The following is a 13,592-nucleotide window of genomic DNA, read 5'->3' on the forward strand; positions in this document are numbered from 1 at the left end:
GGAATGGGCGTTTTATTTATTTTATTTTATGGTTTGGATTGCATGGTAGCGAATGTCAAGCAGCGTCAGCGAAGAGAAAACCACAGACAGCAAGCCTGGAGTTATTGGGGTTATCATTCATCTTTCCCTGTTCAAATTTATTTCGATCCTTTTCAAATCCATTTCTTCCATCTTCTTCATTCATCTCTTATTTTCCTTTTCCTTTCTTTTTATCAATATCAGCAGCGCAGCCTCGGACGCTGTACCGCCGACGAGGACATTGGCTCTGCCTAACTTTGTAAAGTACGGAGTATGCCAATAGTTATGTACATTATAGACCCAATATGTGACCGCTCAGTCATCATCCAATTGAACCAAGTCAAATTTTTATCTTCTTGTATGTAGTCAATTTGTTAGCATAAGATTCACATCCATTGTACGAAGTATGTTACAAAATACGGCGTTACGAACGTCGTCCGTTGTCGTTTTTTAGCTGTCGGACTGTCCGCAGTCAATTTCAATGCCGAAGCTTTAGTTAAGTTGGATATGGCAGACGTCGCGGAACATACCGTCCCCCGGTCATAGGATTATAAATGATGCCATGCTGCTCTGGCGCGGGCCCTGGCGCGAGCGAGTTGCGCGCCCCACGGGTCAGGGTATACTAAACATTCGTACGGTTGCGGGGCCCTGGAGCTACAGGATTTATAATATTGTTTTCCCCTTCCCCTTTCAATCTTCTTCTGCTTATTCTTCTCCTTCTTTTGATACCACCTAATCTTTTAATATTATCTCAGAAGCCTGCGTCTAAACTCACTGGCGCATTACGAGGCGTAAAGCTATCGTCCAAAAACATGACCGTTACGCCGTTTCAGGTATGTCATGAACCTACCAGAGAGACTGGGGTGCGGGGCGGGGGAGTCACAATTAGGAAGGGAAAAGTTAAGGGAAGAAGAGGGAAAAGAAGGAAAAGAAGAGGGGAAAGGAAAGGAATAGAAAAGAAGGGAAGAAGAGGGGAAAAGAAAATAACAGAAGCTAATATATGGTTTGGGCAGACTGTGTTTGCGGTGCCGTTGAGCTGCGAGGACTGTATCAAGGATGTTTCTACGTCGTTGAACAATATCCAGGGTATGCAGACTATGCGGACACTTCTTTACCTCCCCTGCACTATACTTGCGACGCAAAAGAGAAAAGGGAAAGGAAAGGAAGGGAGATATGAGACGATGCACCGCAACGCATCGCAAAACAGGGATAATGTAACAACAAAGATAGCAAGGCGCTGACTCACCGTTCTTGGGACACAGGTATCAACAAGATCGACGCAGACTTGAAGCAGCAGTTGATTTCCATTGTGGGCACTGGTACGTTTTCCAGAAGATTCAGAAGGACGACGAGGGGTCTCGTCAAATAAGACTATGTTGGAACTATGTGCTGATAAGATTGTATTTAGCTGCGCCCTCTGCCATCGTTTCTGCCATCCAGGCTACCGGCCGCGATGCAATCTTGCGGGGAAGTGGTCTTCCAGATAGTGCGTAACCTAAGTCGTCCCCCTTTCTCCCGTCAAACCAGATCATCTCGCCCATCGCCCATGGAGATAAGTAGCGCTAACCACCGGGGATGATGGTGATGATTAGGCGCCGCAGTATGCATTCTCGAAACACATTCGACAAGCGTCGCCGACAAGGTGCGCGGGATTGCGCGCATGGTGCAAGTCTCGCCGACCCTGACCGTGGTTGATCTGACAATACGCGGCCTCTCGCCGGGCAAATACTGGGCGAGTGTGCGGGAGACGGGCGACATTTCTCAGGGCCCGGCCTCGACAGGCGGCATCCTGGGGGCGCTGGAAAGTAGTGCTGCTGCTGCTGGTGCCAAAACACAGGGACAAGAAGGTCAAGGTCAGAAGGCACAGCCACGAGGGCTGTTTGGTACCGTGGAGATTGGCAAGGGCGGAATGGGCAGTGTGTTTTTCGACCGCCCGATACAGATATGGGAGATGATTGGACGGAGTATGGTCGTGTCCAAGCAGCAGCCCGAGGGGGGGAACTTTGACAAGGAGGACCCAGATACCCTGGTTGGGGTGATTGCGAGGAGTGCGGGCGCGTGGGATAATGATAAGACGGTGTGCTCGTGTACGGGCAAGACGTTGTGGGAGGAGCGCAAGGAGCAGGTGGGCAAGGGGATGATATGATTAACATTTGTCTGGAGGCGTTTGGAGGTTGGGCGAGGGGAGCGGGAGGGAGGGCTGGTGGCGTGGTGTTCGGGAGTTTATGAGAAAGTGGTTCAAGAGTGGCAGTATAAAGGATGAGGTGTTTTGAAGGCGGGATTTACGAAAGTTCTGAAGGGATCATGAGTTGGATGATGATAAGAAAAGGCAAGTAAGTAGGATCAGGATCAGGCTCCATGCGCAGCTAAGCTACATAGCGTTTTTTTATTGCAAATATATTCAGAAGTTGAACAGTTTGAACTACCCTGGTAGCTTTCTCATCCTCATGCTATACTGCTGCACACAGTTCCTTTCTAGTCACCTTTCCTTTTCTCCTTTTTCTCCCTCCTCGCAACACTAAACTCCCAAAACGCCATACTCGTCCTCCTGCCTCTGTACATCCCTCAAGACCCTCTCAAACACGACACTCACCGTCTTCCTATAATGCCCGGGGGACCTATTACTCGCCACATACGCAGCCGCCACGCTCCAATCGACTTGTTCGAGCACGGTATCGAACAACCGACGCAGTTCGGCCGCAGATATGTCGACGGTGTAGTTGTATTGCGGGATATGTTCGTTTGAGCGCCGAGCAGGGTCGGGGATGTAAAAGTGTGGATGGTTTGAGAAGAGCGGGCGAGGGGTCATCCCTTGTCCCTTTTGCTCTTCTTGCTCCTGGCCATGGTTTTGTTCCTCTTGTTCCTTTTGTTCCTGGTTCGGCTCCTTCGGTTCCTGTTTCAGAAACCTAGCGTGCTTCGCAAAAGGAATCTTGACATCGTGAGTCTTGGCAAACAGGCGTCGGCGGACAGGGGGACGGCTCAGCGTCTCATGACTCTGTGCTGCGTCCCTGTCGAGCTTGCAGCTGCCAGTGGTTTTGTCGGTGTCAAAGCCAAGATCATAGTTGTCAACGTCGGAGAGTAATTCGTCAATCGTGCGTTTGCGATTCTGTTTCTTGAGATTTCCGGAGTAGTGGTCAAGTTCGCGCTGCGGACAAGGAGTTGTGGGGGCGTACGGACGATGCGGTCTGTTATTATTGCCGTTGACGCTGTTGCTGCTGATGAGGTCCCTGTGAGGGTGGTGTACTTGGTGCTTGCTTTTGGCGGCATCTTCAACAGATCCAGCAACTTGAGTCCTTCCAGCGCCTTCAATGAGGGTTTCAGTGCGCAAAGGCCGCAGAGGATATCGTTCTTGACGACCACGAGAAGAAATCAATCTAGATTCAAAGTGGCCTGGATTCTTGGAGTCATTTAAAGACGAGTTGGCGTCTGCTGAAGCGGCGGTGAGTGGAGGCGTAAGAAGGAAATCTGCGTCTAGGGAAGAGTGTTGTAGAGAGCTTCCACGGTTTTGGCACTGATTGATAGAATCATGAGAGTATATCTCCTCTGTGTTAGAGCACTGATGGTAAAAAGTCAGTATAGCTTAAAAAGGCAAAGAGCGTAGAGATGTCAAATGGAGAGGAAATAAGAGATATGGCGGGATTGAACTCTCTGACGCTCTTTCAGCATCCAAGGGGTCAGAAAAAAAAGGTAGAAGGTAGGCCGGTACACCTGAAATCAAGTCTGAAAGGGAGATCAGAGGAGACAAACTTACAGTCTCAGTTGAGGCGGGTGCTTGCATATTTCCTCCTTCTCCCACTCCCGGGGCGGTTAAAGTCCCTTTGGACGAAGACGGAGATGGATTGACCGGGTGCATGCAGGGCTGGTGAGCTGGAGGAGACATGCTCGCTCCATCAAACATGTTGGGTTGAACAAAGTTGAAGCGTGCGTTGAACTGCTGCAGGGTATTAAAGGAAGAGTGGATGACTACATGAAGGAGTGTGGCGAGCGTTGAAGATTTGAGGAGTACGGAGAAAGGAGGTGGCTGGTGCCTGGGGCCTGGGTTTTGACTGGTAAGTCGAGAAATGAGTGAATACAAGGACAAGGCCAGATGGAAGGGTAAAAAAGAAAGACGTAAAAAATGTGATTAGCTACATGTGTTTTTGAGAGCATCAAGTGGGACTCAAGAGGCGGCTTTAGAGAAACGCTCATGTCCAACCGCAGCACAGTGCTGGAGGCATAGCCAAGGCGTGCAATCACATCAACGACATTTATTTTCCAGATATTTATCTCTGCAGCATATCACAGAGTTAGAGTCGATTAAATTCAACTGGAATGAAAGAGACCGCAAGACGAAATGAACCACTGATGCATTTGAGCAAGACCAAAACTTTAGATTGCATGGCAAAGTGCGGACGAAATTGAAAATTCTGCGTAAAATTGCTGGCTGTATGTTCAGCTTTGGCTTCATAGGAGTTACGGTAAAATCAATGGATGACTAGCTGAGTAAATGACATCCTGAGAGATACGTAAGACTTGGGAGGTTAGAAATTTGGTTGAGAAGTCTGATTGATATCAGATACGCACGTGATATGCATTTCCCCGTCATTTTCTCTTCGAAACAAAGAATTACACACTGACACCCTGGCAGACCAAACACCGGCTGACTGCGTTTCACACCTGTGTTTATGCTGCATCCAGCCGCCAGACAATCCTCAACATGTCCATATCACCGCTGAATGGCAGCATCCCTATCATTAACAGCAGTGTCCTAGTTTGGCACTCTAGGTACACGTAAGTACAGATTGATAGAGTGCTCTTACTCGACTTTCAAGTGTAGAAGAACACTCCATGCCTGCAAAATGGTTCGGCGTCTCTAGACATCAGAGTCATCATGGTGACTGCTCTTTTCATGAACAGAGCGGTCTCTGTACTGCTGCGGTTCCCAGCATGAAGGGTTCTGATACCAGTGTGTTTCAGAGTATGAGACTATTACTCAAACATGCCCTCATCTCTTGTTTATCCCACCACGCGTTCTTCTCTAGAAGAACTTCTCATTCGAATCTACCTTTCTTCCCTTCTTATGATTGCTTCCTCCCTGAGGCCCTTGTGAATTGTCTTTTCATACCTCGACAGCCTGAGACTCTTTTATTTGAGCGCAGATCGTTATGGGAACTCCGCCTCTAGATCAACCGGCTTGCACGGTTGAGCAAAGAGGGAATGGCGATGACGATGTCATCTTCGTTTCCTGCAGACCTTGTGCCCACAGAGCAGTCCCGCAGGCCTCAGCTGATAAGTCTGTCCCGATTGAACCTGCCGCTACTCCCCAAACGTCAATTGCAGAATCACTTGCTGAAAGAGATCTCTTGAGCGGCGAGCCAGCTGTGAGTAAGGTGGAAAAGTCCGATGGAGAAGCCTCTCAGGTCATTCCCAAATTGGAGCCTCCGGTTGAAACGCCATCAGAGCTTAAAAGTCGGCACCAGTCTGCCCTCCGCGCTTGCTCAGAGCCCAACATTAGCCTTGACAGTTCCAAAGTGGTTAGGCCTCAGCCGCCATTGTCGTTTGGCGGACCCGTCGTGGAAAATGGGGAGGCTAATTCGAAGCAGGCCAAGCTAGACCTTGCAACTAATGGAACTGGTCGCCAGCATATCCCTGGAAAACCCGATAAATCGATTGCAGGCCCAAAGGAGTCTCTGGGTACTGCACGTCGCCGCGCAAGCTTCGACGCTCCTCCGATCAAGACTCATGACTGGGTGCGTCCAGAATGGTGCCATGATTCTCATTCTGAGAAGAAGCAGGAGAACCCAATTCCACTGCAGCCACCTGTCTCTGCTGTAAATCTGTTGCCCAATTTAGAGCATGCATCAGTTGAATTGGCTCGTCCGAAAGAAATTGTTCCTGCCAAAAGGAACCAAGAGTCGATAGGAAACACCGGTCTGAAGGAAAATAGACATTCAGAGGAGCAGCAGCAGCAGCAGCCAAAGAGAGCCAGAGTTAGTCTTGGAATGAACCAGGACCCCAAGGAGAACTTGAGTCCCGTGGTCTCCGATCAACCGCCCCTCGCAGATCCTAAGAAACGGTACGCGACTTTAGAGTTGTTTGGACCCGCATCGCGTCCATATTATGTCCCGGGAAAAGGACTAATACGCACAAACCCCCCTTGTACACTCACTCATCGACGAATTGCTGGAGAATTGGTGGCAAGTTTCCCGCTTCGCGACCCGGAGGCTGAAGAGGGAAACCCTTCAGTCCCGGGGAATGGTACTGTCGACTCGCCACCCCGCAACCAAACACTTTGGTCAGTTCCTGCTTTTGATGCCTCGGTGGATCCGCGACTCAATCCAGGTATCACCACCACTAGAACACCCAGAGGCTTCGGATACGAACCTGCCAACAAAGACTGTGGAACTGCACAGGCCACTGCAACGCAGTATCAGCGCCCTCAGACTGCCATGATTCCCCCAGTCGCGGCTTCACTCCCAAGCAATGCTGGTCCTGTAAACAGAGGCATCAAGGAAAAGAAGTATACTTGGACACCAAAGATGTATCTTGATTTTAGCTTGTCCTTGTATCAGAACTATGGGTTCCAAGAGTTTGCGCACAGACATGGACTGCCTCTCACCGAGGTAATCGACAAGTTTAGTGCTATAGTACAGCTTCCGTTCCTCGACGAAGCAGAAAATGCCGGGACGGAGACTGTGTCAATATGCCGGAAGAGAGTTGCGTCGTTTAAGCAACGTGAGAAAGAAGTGCTCGAAATTCATAAAGCTGAGGAACGAGCTGCCAGGACGGCAGAAAAGGAGCGTGCGAAGGCTGCCACCCGGGGAGTTGAACAAAGGGTTGCTCATGACGGGTTCAACAGCAGTAGCATGAGAGTTGGCGGTGAAGTACCCCCTCACGGAACTAATCCCAGAGCTCTCCATGCCGGAAACATTTCAACGCGTGTTGTGGCGAATTCGCACGCTGTCTCTGATCCAGAAGCCACTGGCCGAGATGTTGCGACCACACAGACCAGCATGGCAAAACTGCGTGAGACTCTCAATGGCAGCAGCAATGTTGCCCACAGAGCGTGAGAACCAGTGGCGTGGATTGTTTGTTGATGCCAGTACAGATTGTGGTCGGATCCTTGCTGCTCAAGCAATTGGCAGTCATAAGAAGAGTTCATTGTATCATAGTCGGGCGGGAGAAGATGATCAAGGCTTGAGAGCTCACGAGACCATTTCCGTTTTCTGCGATGGCTTAAGTCACATCAAGCCGTGCAGGTGTTTTAATTATTCTTTCTCATGTTGTCTTCGCCGTGGTGTAGTGACATCGAGAATAGCTTTGTATCTGGAAGCTCAAGAAATTTCCTTTTTATTCCATTCCGAATAATCTTTTTCATTTGTTGTCTTTCATGGATGATTTCAGGCGTAAGTCATCGACATTCGTGACAGGTTGAGTCTGATCCACAAAGGCGGTGACTAGATTGAAGTGGCCTGGGACAGCCAAAGAATGACAGCTCGGTCAAGATCCAGTAGATCAAAGGCTCACGACTATTTTCCACTTTCAATATTGCTTCTCTTGGATCAAGCCTACTTAATGATATCGTACCTTGAAACCATGAAGTCTCCTGGATATTGGCGCTTTAAATGGACATTTACTGCTCATGCAATCAGGTGAATCGCTCTTTTCAAATTCATATCAATAGTGAAGGGAGTCCTGGACTATAAGGCGTGTGAGTGATCTAAAGACCTCATATTTTCATGCAACCGGGTACAGACCTCTCTAATCCTCCAAATATCAGACGCTTGCTTCTCCAGCAAGCATCTTTATCCTTCCTCTCCAATGCTAAAGTCCCGATCATCAATCGTTTTGTGCGAATTCAAGAATCAACGTCCGTCTACCTTCCGTCAGCGGAATATCTTGCTGATCAGCTAATCTGCCATAGAGAATGTCTGATATGTACAGCACCGGTGAACTGTCATTGAAACCTGATAACTGGGGCGATGAGCATACAAAAACTGTTCTCAAAAGATTCTTTGCCATCAAGCTCTATCACTGCTCGACACCGGAAATGAGATGCGAGAGAACGAAAAATTGCAAAGAGACCTATTGGCTCTGGGTGAGGAGGCTAGCTCGAAACAGGTACCGCAGGACGGACATGCTCGGATTGGCTGGGATGAGTGAGGCAAAGGCAGTCAACTTTATTGATTACCTGATTCAAAAGAAGAAAGCTAGTATGGATAATATCTGATTTTACCTATGTTCCATAGAGCATAAAGGGAAAGAAGCTTTAAAAAGAGCAATAACAGAAGATCATTAAACAAATATCTATAGTGCACCGAGCTCCTTGAGCTTGCCAATGAGCCCATCCACGCTATCGACCTTGCCGCCACCTTTTCTCGGTGCGGGTTCTACAAAATCGCGTTAGTAAGAGATTTGTTTCACAAGATACCGTCAAAGGTGGGACCAAGAGAAAGAAATACTCACCCGTAACCTTGACTGTCTTCAGCCTTCTTGTCGCATCTACACCCAGGTCCTGCAACGTCATCTTGTCCAACTTCTTCTTCTTTGCCTTCATGATGTTGGGCAAACTGGCGAAACGGGGTTCATTTAACCGCAGATCCGTAGTGATAATCATAGGTAGCTTGGCACTTAGAGTCTCAACTCCGCCATCGACCTCGCGTGTCACAGTGACCTGTTCACCCTCCACATCTACTTTGGATGCCTGTGTGGCCTGAGGCCAGTTCAGCAGACCGGCGAGCATTTGGCCCGTCTGATTGGCATCATCGTCAATGGACTGTTTGCCAAGGATGACCAGGTTGCGCTTCTCCTTCTCAACCACAGCTTTCAGCATCTTAGCCACACCTAGAGGTTCGAGGTCCGGCTCGCCCTTGTCGGTGGGAATTTCAACATGGATTGCTCGGTCGCAGCCCATGGCCATGGCGGTCCGGAGGACATCCTGGGCCTTCGTGGGGCCGGCGGAAATAGCTACAATATCTTCGACCGGGACCTTGCGCTCTCGGATACGGACGGCCTCTTCCACGGAAAGCTCGTCAAACGGGTTCATGGAGTGCTTCACGCCAGCAGTCTCCACAGCAGTCTGAGTCTTATTGACGCGAGGCTTGATCTGTCGGGAACAGTCCACAGTTAGCTTAGAATCACTTATCCAGCTAAAAACCAATGTCTGCGAAGCAACAATTTCCCTTCCATTTTGTCCGCACACCTGCAAATGCACCACTCTTCTCCGTCATCCATCATAACCAGTGCCCTTGAGCTTGCTTATGTTTGCCCTATTCGGAAACCAACGTGCCTTGAATGGCGAATTCGGCCGAAGACTGTCGGGGTCTGAAGATTCGCATCTCGTAATAACCTCAGGTCACTTGGGAGGACGCATAGTCAAGGAATAATCCGCGTTTCAATGCTCAAATTATGGCGTTTCCTCCCTTTTGCACTTTTCCTCCCTTCAGCTTCACATGTTGATGAGCGTGTTCCCATTTGCTCGAACTATTGATTGTTGACGTTTCTTTTTCCGCGGACCATAATATTCCAACAGCAATATGCAGCATATGTTTTTGGTTCTTGATTTCTGAAAAAGAAAACCTCCAATCTCCAACGGAGCATAAGAAAGGAAAGGACCTACCGCATAGTCAATAACCCGCTTGACGGGCACAAGGATACGCAGAGAAGACATGGCGAATATTCTTTTTTAAGCCGCGATATTGTGAATAAACGAGTTCGAACGGCCAATATCGGACTTATAAAAGGAAGGTCAATCAATTCGACCGCTCAGCAGTCTTCAAAATGACTTCCCTCGTCAACTTCTCGTCAGCAGAGCGGACTGATTGAACCTGAGTAGATCCTCAACTTTACACTTTCAACCTCGGATCTCCAGGCCCTCCGAATCCCTGTCCGTGCTGTCCCGAGGCCGGAGCTGCCGGCTTGACGCGGTCGCTTATGTAAGCCAATACGTCGCACATATCAAGCGCGAACTGTCAATAACGGGCTATGATGATAATTTCAAGGTCTAGAAACACAATCTTCAATTTCAGCTGTAGCTTATATCAGTTGCTTGCTATATTGAAAGCTTAACTTGCAAGAAAGCTGGTGTACGTTGTGATGTTATCTGATCGACTTCAAACTCATGCAGATGATTTGGCAGTAGTGCTCTATTTATGCTATTTACTTTTCTACCGATCAACTTAGGAGAAACTTCAGGCACCACTGTCTGATTATGCGAAGCTGCGCCAGAATTGAATGTTCAATACTCAGAATAATCAGAGAGGTTGAAACAGGAACATTTTTGTTCCGATGCAATGCACATTAGCAGTCCTTTTTCCCACAGACGTCAGTAGCACGGGGAACGCCCTCGACATGCTCTTCTCTGAGCGGGGAAACACCTTGCTAAAGTCACTCGAGGTAGCCCCTCTCTTCTTCCAAGACATGCGCTGCTTTCATTTCCGATGACGGATGCCAAATCTCGATGTGGTTGGTCCTTTCCACAACAGTGCAAGCCCGATATCCGGTGAATGTAGGGCTTCAATGAAGTGGCTCCCAGGAACATATAGAGGGCATATGAGCCATAGAGGTGATATCAGTTCGTAAGAGGCGTCCAGACCTAGCTATTCCTCGAAAAGAGAATAATGACCTCTTGATTTCACCAGGGCAGCATGAAAGTACTCGGCAATTCTTGGCAACCATAACGGCTCGACCCCCGTATTCAGACTTTCGACGACGTGCAAATTTTACCAGGTCTCTTGCTTATATCGACCTTGTTTCTCCATATTCAAGAGATAGTTTTCCGCGTTCTGGCGGTCAGACTTCCCTTCCTTTTGAAAGACCTCTATGAGAGCTTCACGGACTGCTTGAGGCATCTTGCCAGATGACCTGAAAGATTTTTGTCAGTTATAGAATTGGAGCGTGACTGTACTCGAAACCTACCCGCATATGTAGATGATACCAAGCGCTTCATGGAGAAGGCGGTAGACCAGCTCCGATTGCTTCCTTACGAGATCTTGAACATAGATTTTTCCTCGCTGCCGATATGTTAGCGACGATCAATCAAGAACATTTATTTCATTCACCTGATCCCTAGAAAAGGCAGCATGGACCTCAAGATTCATCTTTGAACCAATGTCATCCCATTCCTTTTCGAAAAAGAAATCAGCTTCACGGTTTCGGCATCCATAGAAAAGCGCATTTTCTCCCACAGGGGAAGAGCTTTCACTTTCTGAAGATTCCCCTGCGTCCCTTTTAACCGGGCTTTGTTTCTCCTCGGCAAGAGCATACCGCTCCCAAATCAGAGACCTCATTGGCGCAACACCGGTGCCTGGACCAATCATGATGACAGGTTTCTGCATCTCGCTCGCAGACATGTTGAGGCCACCTCGCTGCAATAGAATGTTGAGTTGTGTCCCTTCCGGCAGCTGTGAAAGGTATCGAGTACAGACGCCTTGTCGAATCCTTTTGATTACAGTTTTATATTTGACGATGGCGACCAAGAGCTCGAACTTGGCATTCCCATTAGGGCACCTCTTCAAATTGCCACCGCTCGCAATGCTAAATTGTCTACCGCGTATTGGCGGGATGACGTTTGCGATCCATCTCCAAGTGATTTTGACCGTATCCATCTCCTGAAGGACTTCAAGTATGCTTCGCCTCGGTCGAGAAGTGTAGTCATAAAGCTCGTCCGTGAACTCTGGATTTGCAAATTCTTGGAGCCGCTCCTTTTGCATCGTGTCCTTGGTGAAGTGAGCGGCCAGAGCAAAGAAGGAGCGCCTTGGGATCGAAGTAATGTCCAAATAATGAGTCAGGAGGCTTCGAAGGGTCAATTGAGGATATGGAAGTAAATTTGAGACGGGCGGCGGAGGGTATGCCTGTGTATTCTGAGACGGGTAGGTGGGGACAAACTTGATGGGCTCATCTGCATGGGAAGTCCAGCCCATCAATTCCAGTAATTGCTCCACATCCTCTGGAAAATTCTTCGGGAAGAGCATCAACAGATCACCTGGTAAGTAATCCAACTTGGCTGATGTGGTCAGTGTAAGATGTCGAACGTCTTGCCAATGGTTTGACGGCGTCACACGCTCATTCCTCGACAACGTCGCCGTCAACGTGTTTGGGATCGGTAGTATGGCCGGATCTGGCAGCCTATTTGTCTCAATCGGCTCCGCTGGCTGAGCTGCAGGCTTTATATTGGGCTCAATTTCGGAAGCTTTGCCGCCCTCTGGCAGATTGACAAATTCCAATGTCCACTTTGGTTGCAACAGAACATCATCAGGGATAGAGTGCACTCCTTTAGGCAAGGGATACCGCTCCAGAAGGTGCTTCTTCAAATCAATAGCCCATGGAAGTATGCATCCGTCAAGTCTGTGTATAGTCAGAGCTGTCTTATAAGAAATATCGTAGAGATCCTCAATGTGACAATGCAACTTACCCTTCAGGATGACGTTCATCGGCCTCTCCACGTGGATATATTTCATTGGCGCCTAGCTGGAGAAAACGTTTATGAAGTTTACGAACAGCCCAGTTGAACCTGATCACGTGTCAGATTTCATTCATATTAACCTTTAGCAGATTTTTCTTACTTTGGATAAGAACTATCTCCCAGTCCAAATGAGGTAAATTTTACATGTTGAAGGTAGTCTGCTGGAAGGCGTTTTCGAAGGAGGCTCTTCCAAAACGCCCTCGCATTTGCGGGGAGATCACCCTGGCCTGTAGTCGATATAACCAAGATGACAAGGCTGAATCGAGAGAGATCAGCCTTGAAAGGGCCTAGTTAGCATCAATTGGTGGCAGGTAGGCAATAGTAGATCTCATATAAAAATTTATGTGCGCGTACCAGCTCCACGGCATTCATCTCGGCCACACGGGTGACAAAATGAAGGCGTTCGGCGAGGTGACCCAGGTCACCAGCCAATTCTTGCGCATTTCCAGACTCGGAGCCATAACAGATAAGACACGTTCTTTCATGCAGACTCTCATTCTGTGTCAACGTGGGCGAATGCATGGCCTTGTGTGTCAAAATGTCAGTATCAATCAGCAGCATCTGATAAAGAGTGTGATTCCAAAAGCAGTATCACAGTCACGTGCAAGGATAGCTCAGATACCTGAAGAGTTCCACCTGGCGGCCCATGACGACACAAAGGACCACCAAACGATCGATGAACAGAAAGTGGATCGCTCCGTCCTAGTCTACTACCGTAGTCATGAACACTTCCGTCACTTCTACGAAGTACGGCTTTCAATTGCTGAATACTTTGTACAATCATACATCATCATCAAAATGTGGGTCTCACGTGTAAAAGGTGACCATGTACTGCCTGCGAGAAGTATACTTTTTGCCCACAGCGACCCTCATCGAAGAGGCTAGTACCTCATGTCTCCTTTGGCCGGGTCGGGAGCAAACAGTCCCTGAGAGCATCTGGGAGGGTTCATGACGAATCATGCAGGGTCTCCCAAGAACAAAAAGGTCAAAATGCAGACAATGGACAATGACGGTCTCGAATATGTGACTTGATGTTGTCACAGTGCTTGGCGGTCAGAGGGAAACGATACTTCATCATAGGTAGTTTTTGTATCTGTGTTGGTGAAAATTGAATAGTATTAGCTCAGACGGA

General features: G+C 48.4%; 4 protein-coding genes across 4 annotated transcripts; 2 read left to right on the forward strand and 2 right to left on the reverse strand.

Moving 5' to 3' along the window:
* Window positions 1–830: 830 nt before the first annotated feature.
* On the forward strand, window positions 831–2,164 carry L228DRAFT_238715 (Cu,Zn superoxide dismutase-like protein; the record flags this gene model as incomplete). The annotated part of the gene is made up of 5 exons (XM_018331071.1): window positions 831–851; window positions 1,032–1,104; window positions 1,281–1,337; window positions 1,427–1,504; window positions 1,611–2,164. 5 exons carry the CDS (start codon window positions 831–833, stop codon window positions 2,162–2,164), a joined length of 783 nt encoding a protein of 260 aa, XP_018188364.1.
* A 2,998-nt stretch (window positions 2,165–5,162) lies between these two features.
* L228DRAFT_268191 (hypothetical protein) lies at window positions 5,163–7,067 on the forward strand (the record flags this gene model as incomplete). The annotated part of the gene is made up of 1 exon (XM_018335091.1): window positions 5,163–7,067. One exon carries the CDS (start codon window positions 5,163–5,165, stop codon window positions 7,065–7,067), a length of 1,905 nt encoding a protein of 634 aa, XP_018188365.1.
* A 741-nt stretch (window positions 7,068–7,808) lies between these two features.
* Window positions 7,809–9,842, reverse strand: L228DRAFT_247199 (electron transfer flavo protein beta-subunit). The gene is made up of 3 exons (XM_018332587.1): window positions 9,617–9,842; window positions 8,464–9,103; window positions 7,809–8,387 (listed from the first exon to the last, which is right to left on the reverse strand). The coding sequence occupies exons 1-3, from the start codon at window positions 9,665–9,667 to the stop codon at window positions 8,305–8,307; spliced, it is 774 nt and encodes a 257-aa protein (XP_018188366.1). The 5' UTR covers window positions 9,668–9,842; the 3' UTR covers window positions 7,809–8,304.
* Window positions 9,843–10,718: 876 nt separating this feature from the next.
* On the reverse strand, window positions 10,719–12,982 carry L228DRAFT_268193 (riboflavin synthase domain-like protein; the record flags this gene model as incomplete). The annotated part of the gene is made up of 6 exons (XM_018335092.1): window positions 10,719–10,860; window positions 10,915–11,009; window positions 11,058–12,342; window positions 12,410–12,508; window positions 12,561–12,736; window positions 12,815–12,982. 6 exons carry the CDS (start codon window positions 12,980–12,982, stop codon window positions 10,719–10,721), a joined length of 1,965 nt encoding a protein of 654 aa, XP_018188367.1.
* Between the last annotated feature and the right edge of the window lie 610 nt (window positions 12,983–13,592).

The sequence above is a fragment of the Xylona heveae genome, assembly GCF_001619985.1.
Source record: "Xylona heveae TC161 unplaced genomic scaffold L228scaffold_5, whole genome shotgun sequence".
In the NCBI taxonomy this organism is placed as follows: Eukaryota; Fungi; Ascomycota; class Xylonomycetes; order Xylonales; family Xylonaceae; genus Xylona; species Xylona heveae.

Coding starts and splice junctions, on each gene's coding strand:
- L228DRAFT_247199 (XM_018332587.1), bottom strand. CDS start 9,667: ATGTCTTCTCTGCGTATCCTTGTGCCCGTCAAGCGGGTTATTGACTAT. Junction 9,104..9,616: donor AGCGGGTTATTGACTATGCG/GTAGGTCCTTTC, acceptor TGTTCCCGACAG/ATCAAGCCTCGCGTCAATAA. Junction 8,388..8,463: donor GAAGACAGTCAAGGTTACGG/GTGAGTATTTCT, acceptor GCGATTTTGTAG/AACCCGCACCGAGAAAAGGT.